Consider the following 13,689-nt stretch of genomic DNA (forward strand, 5'->3'; position numbering starts at 1 on the left):
CACAGCAGAGCAAGGGCTGGAGATATTTCTGGCGGAGTTATTCATGCACCAGATGTTTGTGAGAGTGATTTCTGTAGATCTTGTACATCCCCCTTCTCATTCTATCAGCAGAAACACAAAGCCTGCACATCTTTATAACTTGTTCCAAGAGCTGGTTAAGCAAACCTGATGATGTTTGGCAATTAACATATGGTAAAAGCCTGGGTCCCCTACAGTTCAGCTGAGACTTTTCCATTTCCCTAGTTCTGGCTGGCTGAGTGGTTTAAATTAGCTATAGAAGTTGAACAGACAAGATGAAGGCTAGAGGAGTGGGCTAAGGAGAATCTCATGGAGCTCAAGAAGGGAAAGTGCAAGGTCCTATAGGGTCCTGGGTTGGGGCAGCCTAAGATACCAATCCAGGGTGGGGGATGATAAGATTGAGAGCATCCCTGCAGAAAGGCACATGGGGGTACTGGTGGATGAGAAGCAGCCCAGAAGGCTAAGTACATCCTGGGCTGCATCAAAAGCAGTGTGGCTAGTAGGTTGAGAAGGGTGATTCTGCCCCTCTGCTCTGCTGAGACCTCACCTGCAGTACCGTGCCCAGCTCTGGGGCTCTCAGCATGAGAAGGACGTGGACTTGATGGAGTGAGTCCAGAGATGTGCTATGTGCAAGGGCTTGTAGTGATAGGGTGAGAGGCAATGGCTTTCAACTAGAGCAGGGTAGATTTAGATTAGACATTAGGAGGAAGTTTGTTACTGTGAGGGTGGTGGAGCACTGGAATGAGTTGCCCAGGGAGGCGGTGGTGGTCCTGTCCCTGGAGACACTCAAGGTTAGGCTTGGTTGGACTCTGAGCAACCTGGTCTAGTTGGGAATGTCCCAGTTTATTGCAAGGGGGTTGGACTAGATGACCTGTAGTGGTCCCTTCCAACCCACTGCACTCCATGCTTCGTGCTGTGATTCTAAGATTATCTTCTTTCCTAATGTCCAAATGGTTCTCCCACAGCAGGGGGACAGAGCTGATGTGAGAACATCAGAGTACCACCAGTGGCTCTCCCTGGCCAGCAGTCCCACTTGGCACTCTGTCTTGTGCAAATTTGTTTGTTAATGATGTTATTGCAGGAGTTCAGAGATCTGTAATCATCTGGCATTGTTCCTGTTCTCTCTGAAGGGCACTGGATGATGCCAGCCCTTTCCCCATCCCTATGGACTTCACTGGGCATGGAGGCCCGGATTCTGCAGCAGCAGATGACGGGGGAAGCCCACATCCAGGCTCCCCTTCTTAGGAAGCTTCTAGGGTTTATTCAGTTCAGCCATGACTTCATAAAGTTAGAGACTTGATAACAGACACCACCACCACCACCCCAGTCTGCAGCCACAATCACAGCAAAACACAATTGAACACAGAAGACTTTAAAATGGCTTCCTACAGCCACATTTTGCCTTGGTCTCCATCCAACTGTACAAGAAGGAGATGATGTCCCATCGAAATTGAAGACATCCACCATTTGGAGATAAGGGGAGGTTCTTATGGAAACATTAAGACCCACTTTAAACTGTTGCTGTCTTCCTGCATCATTTTTTCTGGCATTGCCTGGTGAAAATAACATCTCATCCAGGCCTTAAGATGCATTCTTGAACTGCATCCATGGAATAAGAAACAGACAACGTAAAGCTGAGTAGTTCCAGATTCTGAGAAGCAAGAGAAAGCTGTAAGTGCAAAAAATGAACAAAAGTATGAACTGAGTTTACAGTAACTGCTGAAAAAAAACCCCAGACCACCAGTTCCTGGGCTGGGTTTTTATTAAGCAAACACTCAATCACCAAAGAAAACCTCCAGACCAAATAAATTCCGAGGCTTGCAGAAGGAACTTTGAGCTGGGTATTTAGTGCTGTGTAAAAGGGATTCAAAGACAATCCCACGTCCTTGGATCTGCTGCCGAAGATAAAACTTTCCTGGAGGATGTTTGACTGTGGCCATAAGACAGTTAAAGGAAAAAAGGCAGAGAAATGAATGAGTCACTTGGCTGAAGCAGCAGAGCAGCCTTGGGTTCGGAGTGCTGTTTGTTAGCTCGTGTCTAGCAGGATAAAATATGTTGGGAAACAAAAGTCTGTTTGCAATTTGGTTTACAACCTACAAGGTTTTTCTCTCTAAAACACACAAACACATACAAAAATCATCCCTTGGTCTAAAGCTCTGATGGCTGCTGGTGTAAACTTTCTCAAGTCTGGGAAGCACTGATCATTCTCTCCATCCCACAGGAATAACAGATGGGTTGTCCTTACACAAAATATGGGATCCACCTGCACTTCATTAGAGCTGCATTTTTTTGTCCATGCCACACCACAAGATCCCCATGATGACATAGCAGCTTCACACAACAGCCTGACTAGGGCTTTTCTTTCCTTTTTTTTTTTTTCCCCCTGCTGTAACACAGAGGATCTGGCAGATTTTTACCTCCTGACACTGTTTACAGCATATATTGGTGGATACAGTCCCCTGTTGCCTCTGCTCTGGGAATTAAGGGAAAGCAGCTTCGAGGCAGGAAGGTAAGTGAAGTGCTGCTGCATGTTTTAACTCTAATGTTCAGCTCTGTAGCTGTAGCTGCAATGGGAACGTGAAAACCTTCTCAGGAGCAGTTTGCCAGTTGGTAAATTGAACAGAAATCAGCAGTTGCTGAGTGGGTTTGCTGGGGTTTTTTTTCCATTTTCTTTTTTTTTTTTTTTTCTCCTGTCTTTTTCTTCCCTCCCTCCCCCCCCAGTTTCCTTCTAACAGCTTCCCATATTTTGTGGCACTTTTGCTCTTTTTTTTTTCACAGCCTGCTTCGTTCCACTTCAGAAAGAGAGCTGATGTAGAGTACAAAGGCATTTGTGTGGCTGCTCACTGCTTGCTTGCTCATTCAGCATCTCTCAGCAAGACCTCCACTGTCTCTAATTGCTAAATCCCTTTAAAAAAAATACATGAAAACTCAATTCTGATATTTAAGTCACAAAGTAAAAGAAAAATGAGAGGAAAATTTCTAGGCACCATGAATTTTTCAGTCCAGTTTAAAGCACGTGTATGTATAATATGTATAAATGGAGGCAGATGGCAGATTGAATATATAAAGACTATGCAAGAATCTATAGATCATCTATTGACTACATGTATCAAATACATCTAAACATATCCAGCATAGATTGAATATATATGCATCAAAGATATGAAAACATATACTGCATAGATCAAATATAGATTTATATAGCACATCTTGACTACATGTCTCAAACAGATATAAATATATCTATCCTAGCTTGATTATGTATCTCAAATAGATAAATACATAGCACATATTGACTATAAATCTCAAATAGCTATAAATATATCTATCCTAGGTTGAATATATATCTCAAATATATAAATACATGTACTGAATATATCAAATATGCATAAATACATCTATCATATATTGAATGTATATCTCAAATACATATAAATATGCCTTATATATTGAATATATCAAATATATACATCTATCACATATTGAGCCCATATCTCAAATGCCTATAAATATGCCTTATATATTGAATATATCAAATATACATCTATCATATATTGAATCTATATCTCTAATATATATAAATATGTCTTGTATATTGAATACATCAAATATATATTGAACCTATATCTCAAATGCCTATGAATATGCCTTATATGTTGAATATATCAAATATATATCTATCATATATTGAATCTATCTCTCTAATACATATAAATATGCCTTATATATTGAACATATCAAACATATATAAATACAGAGCACATATCGAATCTGTGCCTCAAATACATACACATATATATCATATATTGAACATGGCAAATGCTTACAAATACAGAGCATCTATTGGATGCCTATGTCAAATATATATGAATATATCTATCATATATTGAATATACACACATCAAACACCTATAAATACATAAATAACATATGCTGAAACTTTGAAGCCTGCAATCTTTTGCAAGCTAAGATGCTGTGCTGCAGGATTAAGGGATATGTAGTTTAAGGCTGACTGAATGATGAAGCTTCTCTGTATCTGGCTTCACACCAGCACTGAGGCTCAAGGCAGTGCAGGCTAACTCCAAAATAGTTTGAATAGTTTTTCTACCCCACTGTAGGAAGCATTTTTTCCACCACCATGGCTTTGCCATTTAGTAGGTTTTGGCAGGTTGCCTGAAGTGTTTTCACAGACTGTTTGACAACATCACTGATGAGGACAAACAGAGGCAATTAGTTAAGGCATGCTTACAAGATAAACATCAGAGAATGCTTTCTGATTTTTCTCTCTTGGATGAACATGGTTCACAAGCAGCCATCTAGTTATCTTTTACACTTCTGGCAGAGGAAATATTCAGGTACATGAATGAGAAATCCAGGAATAAGTCAAGTTACCAGCACTACTCATGTACCTGACTCTGTTATTTTAGCCTCTTGCACTACAGAATTGCCACCTGCAAATGTGTTGATAAAGTCATTTAAAATGTTTGCTGTCTAGCTTTTTCATTACTCCCAGGGCTCTCCAGAGCAGTTACCCATCACACACTCTTTAAAGGAAGTGTCCTATGATATTGACAGCAATTTAGAAGGATACTGAGAACAACATTTAGCCTTACAAATAGAATTTGAAACTAGAAGAACAACAGAATTTGACTTTTAAATAGGATGTTTGTGTTGCTCTCTCTGTTGATGCAGATATGTAAAAATGACACTGTAAGGTTAAAAAGTATAACCTCAAGAAGCTCATCAGGCTCTGCCTTGTACTTGGAATGCAGAAGCAGTTGGTCCCCCCACTCTTGATGCTTAGCACCTAAACAGGATCAGATTCTGAGCTGAATTGTGTCACTGCAGTGCTTTTGATTTCAGAAGAGCTGGATTTATTCAGACCAGCAGGGGACTGAAGGTTGAGTTTAGACCTTCTCATGCAGTAATGAAGAGCAGACAAAGGAAATTACTCTGATAACTCATATTTCAAGGCTTGCTGTACCCTATGATCAGCACCAGAATAAGAGGACACAGTCTCAAGCTGTGCCAGGGGAGGTTCAGAGTGGATGTGAGGAAGAAATTCATCCCAGAAAGAGAGATTGGCCTTTGGAATGTGCTGCCCAGGGAGGTGGTGGGGTCACCATCACTGGAGGTGTTTAAGAAGAGACTGGATGGGGTGCTTGGTGCCATGGTTTAGTTGGTTAGATAGTGTTGGGTGATAGGTTGGACTGGATGATCTCAAAGGTCTTTTTCAACCTGGTTAATTCTATCCTATCCTATCCTATCCTATCCTATCCTATCCTATCCTATCCTATCCTATCCTATCCTATCCTATCCTATCCTATCCTATCCTATCCTATCCTATCCTATCCTATTCCATTCCATTCCATTCCATTCCATTCCATTCCATTCTCTAAGTAAATGTGATGGACCATGGAAGAGAGATTGCAATCTTCCTCATTCAGGGGACAGCAACTTAACATCTAGCAGAAGGACATTGTGGGTGATTGACTGGAGAGAACATCAGAACAGCTTAAAAACATAATCTTTATGTTGTGCTGCATGAAATCAATTGGCCCTGCCTAGAGGTACTTTAGTTGAGAATTTTTAGCCCTGATGTGGCTTTTGTAGTCAATAAGAGCAAGGAAATTTAGAATTAGGGAAGATTTTCTGCTCTGTGGTAACACTAAACAATGCCCATAGCAAGGCAGGCTTACTCTGCTGGAAGAGTGCCCAGGTCTGAGATCCACATCTGGTGGTTTGATTACAGGCTTCCCATACCTTCTGCAACTGCTTGAGCACATGGAAGGTTCGAAGGATTGCCTTAATCCTCTCACTCTCTGAACAGTAGCTGACAACACTTTGAGCTTGTCTTTTGCTGGTGAAAATCAAAGCTCATTGAATGCAGTGATGCTAGCCTCAACATTTCCACCATGATGTCTACCTAGGGAGCAAGAGAGAATTTATTAGTAATTATATTATTTTATTTTGTTTTGTTTTCTTTTATTTTGTTTTATTTTATTTATTTTGTTTTGTTTTGTTATTTTTCATTTTCATTTAACGATTTTATTTTTATTATTTTTATTGCTTTATTTTTATTTTGTCTCATTTTATTGCATTTAATTTTATTTAATTTTAACTTTTTTTAAAAAATTGTATTTATTAATTTTATTTCATTTTTGTTTTACTTTTTTTAAAAATAATTTATTAATTTAATATTATTTTCTTTTTCCTTTTGACCCTTCTGTGGGAAAATTTCAAAGGTTGCTGAAAGAGATTGGAAAATGAAATGGTAACTTTTGTTTATTTCTTTCTTTGTTCCCTTTCAGCACAGAGGGACAAGACACATTGCAAAGATGCCTTTAAGCTCCCTCCCCATCTTTCTGGTTCTAATTAGTGGTATTTTGGGCCAGTATGACTACGGCCCTGCAGATGATTATGGTTATGATCCTTTCGGGCCATCTGCAGCAGTCTGTGCCCCAGAATGCAACTGTCCTCTCAGCTACCCTACTGCCATGTATTGTGACAACCTGAAGCTGAAAACCATCCCCATCGTCCCAAGTGGAATAAAATACCTCTATCTCCGAAACAATATGATTGAGGGCATCGAGGAGAACGCCTTTGACAACGTTACAGACCTGCAGTGGCTGATCCTGGATCACAACCACCTGGAGAATTCAAAGATTAAGGGAAGAGTCTTCACCAAGCTAAAGAATCTGAAGAAACTTCACATTAACTACAACAATCTGACCGAAGCTGTGGGACCTCTCCCCAAAACGCTGGACGACCTGCAGCTGAGTCACAACAAGATCACGAAAGTCAACCCTGGTGCCCTCGAGGGGTTGGTGAATCTGACTATCATCCACCTCCAGAACAACCAGCTGAAAGCAGATTCGATTGCTGGAGCCTTCAAAGGCCTGAATTCACTTCTGTATCTTGACTTGAGCTTCAATGGCCTCACAAAGCTGCCAACAGGACTGCCTCACTCCTTGCTCATGCTGTATTTTGACAACAACCAGATCTCCAACATCCCAGATGAGTACTTCCAAGGTTTTAAAGCCCTGCAGTATTTGCGTTTGTCTCACAACAAATTAACTGATTCTGGGATCCCAGGCAATGTCTTCAACATCACCTCCCTGGTTGAGTTGGATCTCTCCTTCAACCAGCTGAAGAGCATCCCAACTGTCAGTGAGAACCTTGAGAACTTCTACCTCCAAGTCAACAAAATTAACAGTGAGTTCACTCTGAGTGCTTCCGTTAATGAATGGGATAGAATAGAATAGAATAGAATAGAATAGAATAGAATTGAATTGAATTGAATTGAATTGAATTGAATTGAATTGAATGAATTGAATTGAATTGAATTAACCAGGTTGGAAAAGGCCTTTGAGATCATCCAGTCCAACCTATCACCCAACACCATCTAATCAACTAAACCATGGCACCAAGTGCCTCATCCAGGCTCTCCCTAAACACCTCCAGTGATGGTGACTCCACCACCTCCCTGGGCAGCACATTCCAATGGCCAATCTCTCTTTCTGGGATGAACTTCTTCCTAGCATCCAGCCTAAACCTCCCCTGGTGCAGCTTGAGACTTGATGCTGAGGGTCAGTGCAAGGATCTGAATGAGGTAGATCAACCAGTCCTGAAGGTGCTGTGGTGGTTAAACCTTCAGGAAACTGACATCTCACACAGAATCACAGAATTGTTGGGGTTGGAAGGGACCTTGAGGATCATCCAGTTCCAACCCCCCTGCCATAGGCAGGGACCCCTCACACCAGATCAGGTTGCTCACAACCACATCCAGCCTGACCTTAAAAACTTCCAGGCTTCCATTGGTTCATAGAATGACTTAGGTTGGAAGGGAGCTCAAGGATCATCCAGTTCCAACCTCCTGCCATGGGCAGGGACACCTCCCACCAGCCCAGGCTGCTCAAGGCCTCATCCAGCCTGGACTTGAACACCTCCAGTGAGCAGGGCATCCATGACCTCCCTGAGCAACCTGTTTCTCTGGCTGTTGTCCCACATGAATGTTAAAAGACAGATGTTTAGCTGATAGCTACTCAAATATACCTGGGGGAGAGAATTTTTTTCTTTCAAGCTGTGGGCAGTATTGGTCAAATTTTCCTGTAGAGCAGCTCCACAGAAGTCAATGAAATTCTCTTATACAACTGAGGATAAAAGAGAAGGAGAAGTTTGATCAGTGTGGAATACATTCACAACTTGGAAGGCAAGAAACCCAGACAGATATCACCTGAGGATCTGCCTGCACTATGTGCAACCTTTTGGTAGGCTGATAGGGAAAGTGCTGAATGGAGGAGAGTGGAAGAAGACACAGTGGCACAAGGCACAGTGGAAAAGATACCACAAAAGAGCTTCTTTTTTTCTCTCCCTTAGGTTTAGGTTGGAGATCAGGAAAAATTTCTTTCCCTGCAAGAGTGGTCAGAGATTGGCACAGGCTGCCCAGAGACATGGTGGAGTCCCCATGCCTGGAGGTGTTCAAGGAATCTGTGGCCATGGCACTTTGGGGCCACGGTTTAGGGCCATGGTGGTGTTTGGTTGATGGTTGGACTGAATGATCTTGGAGGGCTTTCCCCACTGGAGCAATCCCATTACATCTCAGTTCCTTTCACTGATGAGGGAAAGCAACGATGCTTCCCACCTGAGACACCACATACAGCGACCTGTAGAACCCTTATGAGATACTCTCCCTAAAAGGTCTAACAATGATGGTGTTTCATTTCTCATGAGATATGAAGAGGCAATTTTCCCTGCTTAGAGTGCTGTCTCTGAGCTTTCTGGAAGCTACCTGGCTACTGGGCATGATTTCTATTCACATTTCCAAGGACTTCTGAATCAAGCCCTGTGACACCAACTGAATTTTGCAGTGAAAGATGTATTTCTGGGCAGCCTGATCTAGTTGAGGATGTCCCTGCTTACTGCAGAGGAGGTTGGACTGGATGACCTTTGGAGGTCCCTTCCAACCCAGACCATTCTCTGGTTCTGTGATTTCCAGAGTCCGGGTAAGCAGCAGAGGGGTGGTGGTGTAAGGAGTTGGTGGGCACCAGCTGCTGCTACTCAGTCTTTGCTACCCCGTGGACTGGTACAAGAGAGCTCTGATTTTTTGGGTTTTATTTAACCAGCCAACTTCAGTAATGAATTTCCTTGACTATCTGACTCCACAGGCATAATATTGTGTTTGCTGTGGGACAAAAGTTCATTAGCAGTAAGCATTTCGATTCAACACAGCATCAGATCAAAGCCTTTGCAACTCACTCTTCATTACTCCTGACCTACAGCTGAGTACTTAGTCTTTCTAAAAACTGAGTTGGTTGACCTTTGAATATTTGAGTCTCAAATTACTGGCTTCTTTATTTATTATTATCAACTAAAATATCCTCATTTGCAAGGGATTTGTGCAAAGATGACTGCAAACAAGCCCAGCTTCCCTTCCGTTCCTTTGGCCCAGGGAACAAATATTCAGTGAGAGACTTCTGTTATTAGAGTTGATGATAATTAGTCCTAAAAGTGCACAAAGGGCATAATCTTTCTGCTTGCATAGCTTGAAGTTTTCACTTATACTGAGATCTGTTTCTTCACAGAATGCCTTAAAGTTGGAAGGGACCTTAGAGATTATCCAGTTCCAACCCCCTCACTATGGGCAAGGACACCTACCACCAGCCCAGGTTGTTCAAGGCCTCATCCAACCTGGCCTTGAGCACCTCTCCCCTTGGGAGATGATTCTCATGGTGAAAAACTTTCTTTTGGAGTCCCATGGGAATCTCCCCAGCAGTAACTTGTCCCCCATCACCTCTTGATTTTCCCATGTGACTCCTTATAAAAAGGGAGTCCCCAATCTCCTGGTAGCCACCCTTCATGTCCTGGTCCATGGCAACAAGGTCTCCTCTAAGCCTTCTTTTCTTAAGCCCAAATTATCTTATTTTTTTGCAGGTGGAAACTACAAGTGGAAAACAATTCTTTTTAGTATGCTTCTGAAACCTGACAGTGATATGAACTGTATAAAAAATTGATACCTAAATACAAACAATGCGAGCCAAATGCTTGGAGCCAGAACCCACTGAAGTCCATGGCAGAGTCCTGAAGTCCATGACAGATTCCCTTGCCTTCTCTGAGGACCAGATTTGCCTCCACTTCCAAAGTGGTTTCAGTCTCACAAACAGTGAGCACAGAGGAGCAGTTGGGCAACACAGATAAATGTCATAGTTTACATGCATGAAGTCTGCATCCTTTTGAGTAGTTAAGCATCTCTTCAACTTGCATGAGCATACTTTGTTTTGCAACCCTGTAGTAGTATTTATGCTCAAAATAAACCATATGGAAAAGCAAAGCAAAGCAAAGCAAAACAAATCAGAACCAAACCCAAACCACCACCACCAATGAACAACACCAAACCAAACCAAAAACTCAAGCAACCAAAGAAAAACAAACCCCAGGAAACCAAAGCAGTAAAATTAGAAAGATTTAGATTCCATTCACCATGTTCTTCAATAACAAGAAAAGTGGGGTGTAAACAAATCCAAAGAGCAGAATTAACGTTCATTTTAATTGTTACCAATTACACCTGAGCTCTCTGTAGAAAACTGAGCCTAAAGAGTAAATGGTGTAGTCTGTAGGCCAAGTAGATGAGTTTTAAATGTCAGGAAGTTCTGTTTTCATGCAGCAAAATTCTACAGATACCTAATCACAGAATGGCTCAGGTTGGAAGGGACCTCAGAGCTCACCTCCTCCAACCTCCCCCACCACGGGCAGGGACACCTCTCAGCTAGACTCCGCTGCTCAGGGTCTCATCCAGCCTGGCCTTGAAAGCTCCAGGCAGGAGAGAGCCACAGCCTCCCTGGGCAGCCTGTGCCAGAGGCTCAGCAGCCTTCTACTGAAGAACTTCTTCCTCAGCTCCAGCCTAGCCCTGCTGTGCCTCAGCTTCAAGCCATTCTCCTTGCTTGTGTCTAGACACTGTTATAAAAAGTCCCTTTCCAACCTTCTTGTAGGATCCCTCCAGGCATTGGAAAGCATCTGTAAGGTCCCCTGGAGTCTTCTCTTCTCCAACTTGCAGGAATCATCAGTTCACTTCAGCTGGAGCATTCTGAATAGGGAGATTTTAGTAGTCATGAGGTCTTGGGTGACAGGTTGGACTTGAAAATCTCTCAGGTCTTTTCCAGCCTTATTGATTCAATGATTCTATGATTATCAGAACATGTTTGCATTCTTAAAGTGATATTAAACTGAAATATGGACTGCCCAATAAATGCACCATGAGGGATGCATCTTCTCTCTCCTTCTTCCCAAAGAGGGCTGTAGGATGTACAAAATCTAGGAAACTGAATTGGTGTCATCAAATTGGTATTCAAGATCTAACATTTGAAATACATTTCTTCAGTCCCTCCCTAAAATAATGCATTGGTAGAAAAAGAGGACACCGTCTCAAGCTGTGCCAGGGGAGGTTTAGGCTGGATGTTAGGAAGAAATTCTTCCCAGGAATAGAGATTGGCCATTGGGATGTGCTGCCCAGGGAGGTGGTGGAGTCACCATCACTGGAGGTGTTTAGGAAGAGCCTGGATGAGGCACTTGGTGCCATGGTTTAGTTGATTAGATGGTGTTGGGTGATGGGTTGGACTGGATGATCTTGAAGGTCTTTTCCAACCTGGTTAATTCTATTCTATTCTATTCTATTCTATTCTATTCTATTCTATTCTATTCTATTCTATTCTATTCTATTCTACTCTATTTTATTCTATTCTATAAAAGTGCAGATACAGAAGTTATTTCCTCAACGTCCTTTAGTACTACATCCTGATGTAGGTCATCACATTTTCTCAGAGGACTCAACAGCCCTGCAGAAAAGGTCAATAATCATCAGTGGTTTGAAGGGTCCCTGCATGACCTCTGACTGGTAGTTAAAATGTCATTTAATTTCTGGATCACTGCCTTCATTTATTGGAAATTATCATAGAACCATTGAATTATTTCAGTTGGAAAAGCCCTCCAAGATCACTGAGTCCAACCATCAACCCAACACCACCATGGCCATCAACCCATGTGCCCAGGTGCCATGGCCATACCTTTCCTGAGCACCTCCAGGGATGGCGACTCCACCACCCCCCTGGGCAACACACCACTCTTTCAGTTAATAATTTGTTTCCCCCTAGTATTTCCTAAGAATTTTCCTTTTCTCCACGTTTCCTTTGTTGCAGAGTTCCCCCTGAGCAGCTTCTGCAAGGTTGTTGGGCCAACGACCTACTCCAAGATCACACACCTGCGCCTGGACGGAAACAACCTCACTCGAGCTGACCTGCCCCAGGAGATGTACAACTGCCTTCGGGTGGCTGCTGAGATTTCCCTGGAGTGAGACAACTGGGAGCATCCAGCTGCCTTCTGGGGGCAGTAGCTAGAGGAATGACATCGTGGTAGCTCTTTAAAATTAGGATATGCCTTAAAGCAAGCAAACAAAGAAGAGTCAGTTTGTATATTATCCATCCTCTCGGTTAATGTCTAGCACACGCTTGGCAGCCTTCAGGAAACCCTGTGTGTGTGTTTTTACTACCTGTTGTACCTAGAAAGCACAAGGAGGACCAAAATGTGGAGCAAAAAAAAAAGAGTATGCCTGCATCTGGCTAGGCAAAGCATTCAGCTTCACAGATAATCTGTGCCCATGGATGCAAGACCTGCCAGCTGGTGCCAGGCTTAGGTGGAAGTCAGCTGGGTTTCAGCACAGTGCTGGCCTGTGTAAATAGAAGAATCCTTTCCAATCCTTCCAGCTTTCTTAATTATTCACACCTTTTTCATATCATTATTATTATTAAAAGGAAAAATAATTATGCTTTATCAAGATTAAGAACAATTTGAAATGCATGAAAATATCTTTTCAGAGCCCCTGAGGTTAGTAAATTAATGGAATGTGTGGAAGGTAAGAGGGAAAGCAACGTTTTGTTCAGGTTCTTTTTGTCCTGCTTTCAGTTAAAGATTCCTGCTAAGGTTTTTATCCATTTCTGGTAGAACTGTTAGTTCAAAGTAAGTCATATATGGAAGTATTTTTCACTCAATTACTTTGCATGCTACTTTTAACCAGATTGTAGAAAAATAAAGCATAGCAAGTAGTCCTTTTGTGTGTGTGTGTGTGTGTCCATATTGTTGTCAACTATGTTTCAGTCTTTTATAAACTGAAAAACAAACCCACCCCAAATATTTCAGGTTAAGGCAAGATAATCTGAGCTGTTCTGTTCTGATTAAAGTTTACTGTAAGGTTAAATAAACTGTTTTGTCTACTTTCAAGTTTCAACATCTTTGTAACCATCATGTGCTGGCCACTGATTAGATTCAATTAGAGAAGTTCTCTAGAAGGAACAGGCAGTGATTCACATGAATTTCTGGGCATACATTGCAAGCAGCAATCTTCCTCCATGCCCTTTGTTGCTTTATAGAGACATGCATAGCCAAATGGATCAAGCAAGGAGTCAGCAGTGGTTGATTACAGCTGTCCTGGTGCAAGGGACTTGGCAAGGGCTACTCACAAAGCTTCAGTTTTACTGGAAGGCAAGAAATAAAGAGTTGCTGAGCACAAATCAGATTGTTTAGAAAACTGGGAACAAGAAGGCAACACATCATTAAGAAAGGCACTCTGAATTGTTAGGCATTCAGCTGCAGCAAGCACAGGCTGAACAGAGCAGAAAATGG

General features: G+C 42.1%; 1 protein-coding gene across 1 annotated transcript; it reads left to right on the plus strand.

Moving 5' to 3' along the window:
- The first annotated feature begins 2,307 nt into the window (after positions 1-2,307).
- On the plus strand, positions 2,308-13,278 carry LUM (lumican). Its single transcript, XM_054167836.1, has 3 exons — positions 2,308-2,527; positions 6,330-7,233; positions 12,210-13,278. Exons 2-3 carry the CDS (start codon positions 6,357-6,359, stop codon positions 12,362-12,364), a joined length of 1,032 nt encoding a protein of 343 aa, XP_054023811.1. The 5' UTR covers positions 2,308-2,527; positions 6,330-6,356; the 3' UTR covers positions 12,365-13,278.
- The last annotated feature ends 411 nt before the right edge of the window (positions 13,279-13,689 follow it).

This window comes from Dryobates pubescens, chromosome 15 (genome assembly GCF_014839835.1).
Source record: "Dryobates pubescens isolate bDryPub1 chromosome 15, bDryPub1.pri, whole genome shotgun sequence".
Taxonomy (NCBI): Eukaryota; Metazoa; Chordata; class Aves; order Piciformes; family Picidae; genus Dryobates; species Dryobates pubescens.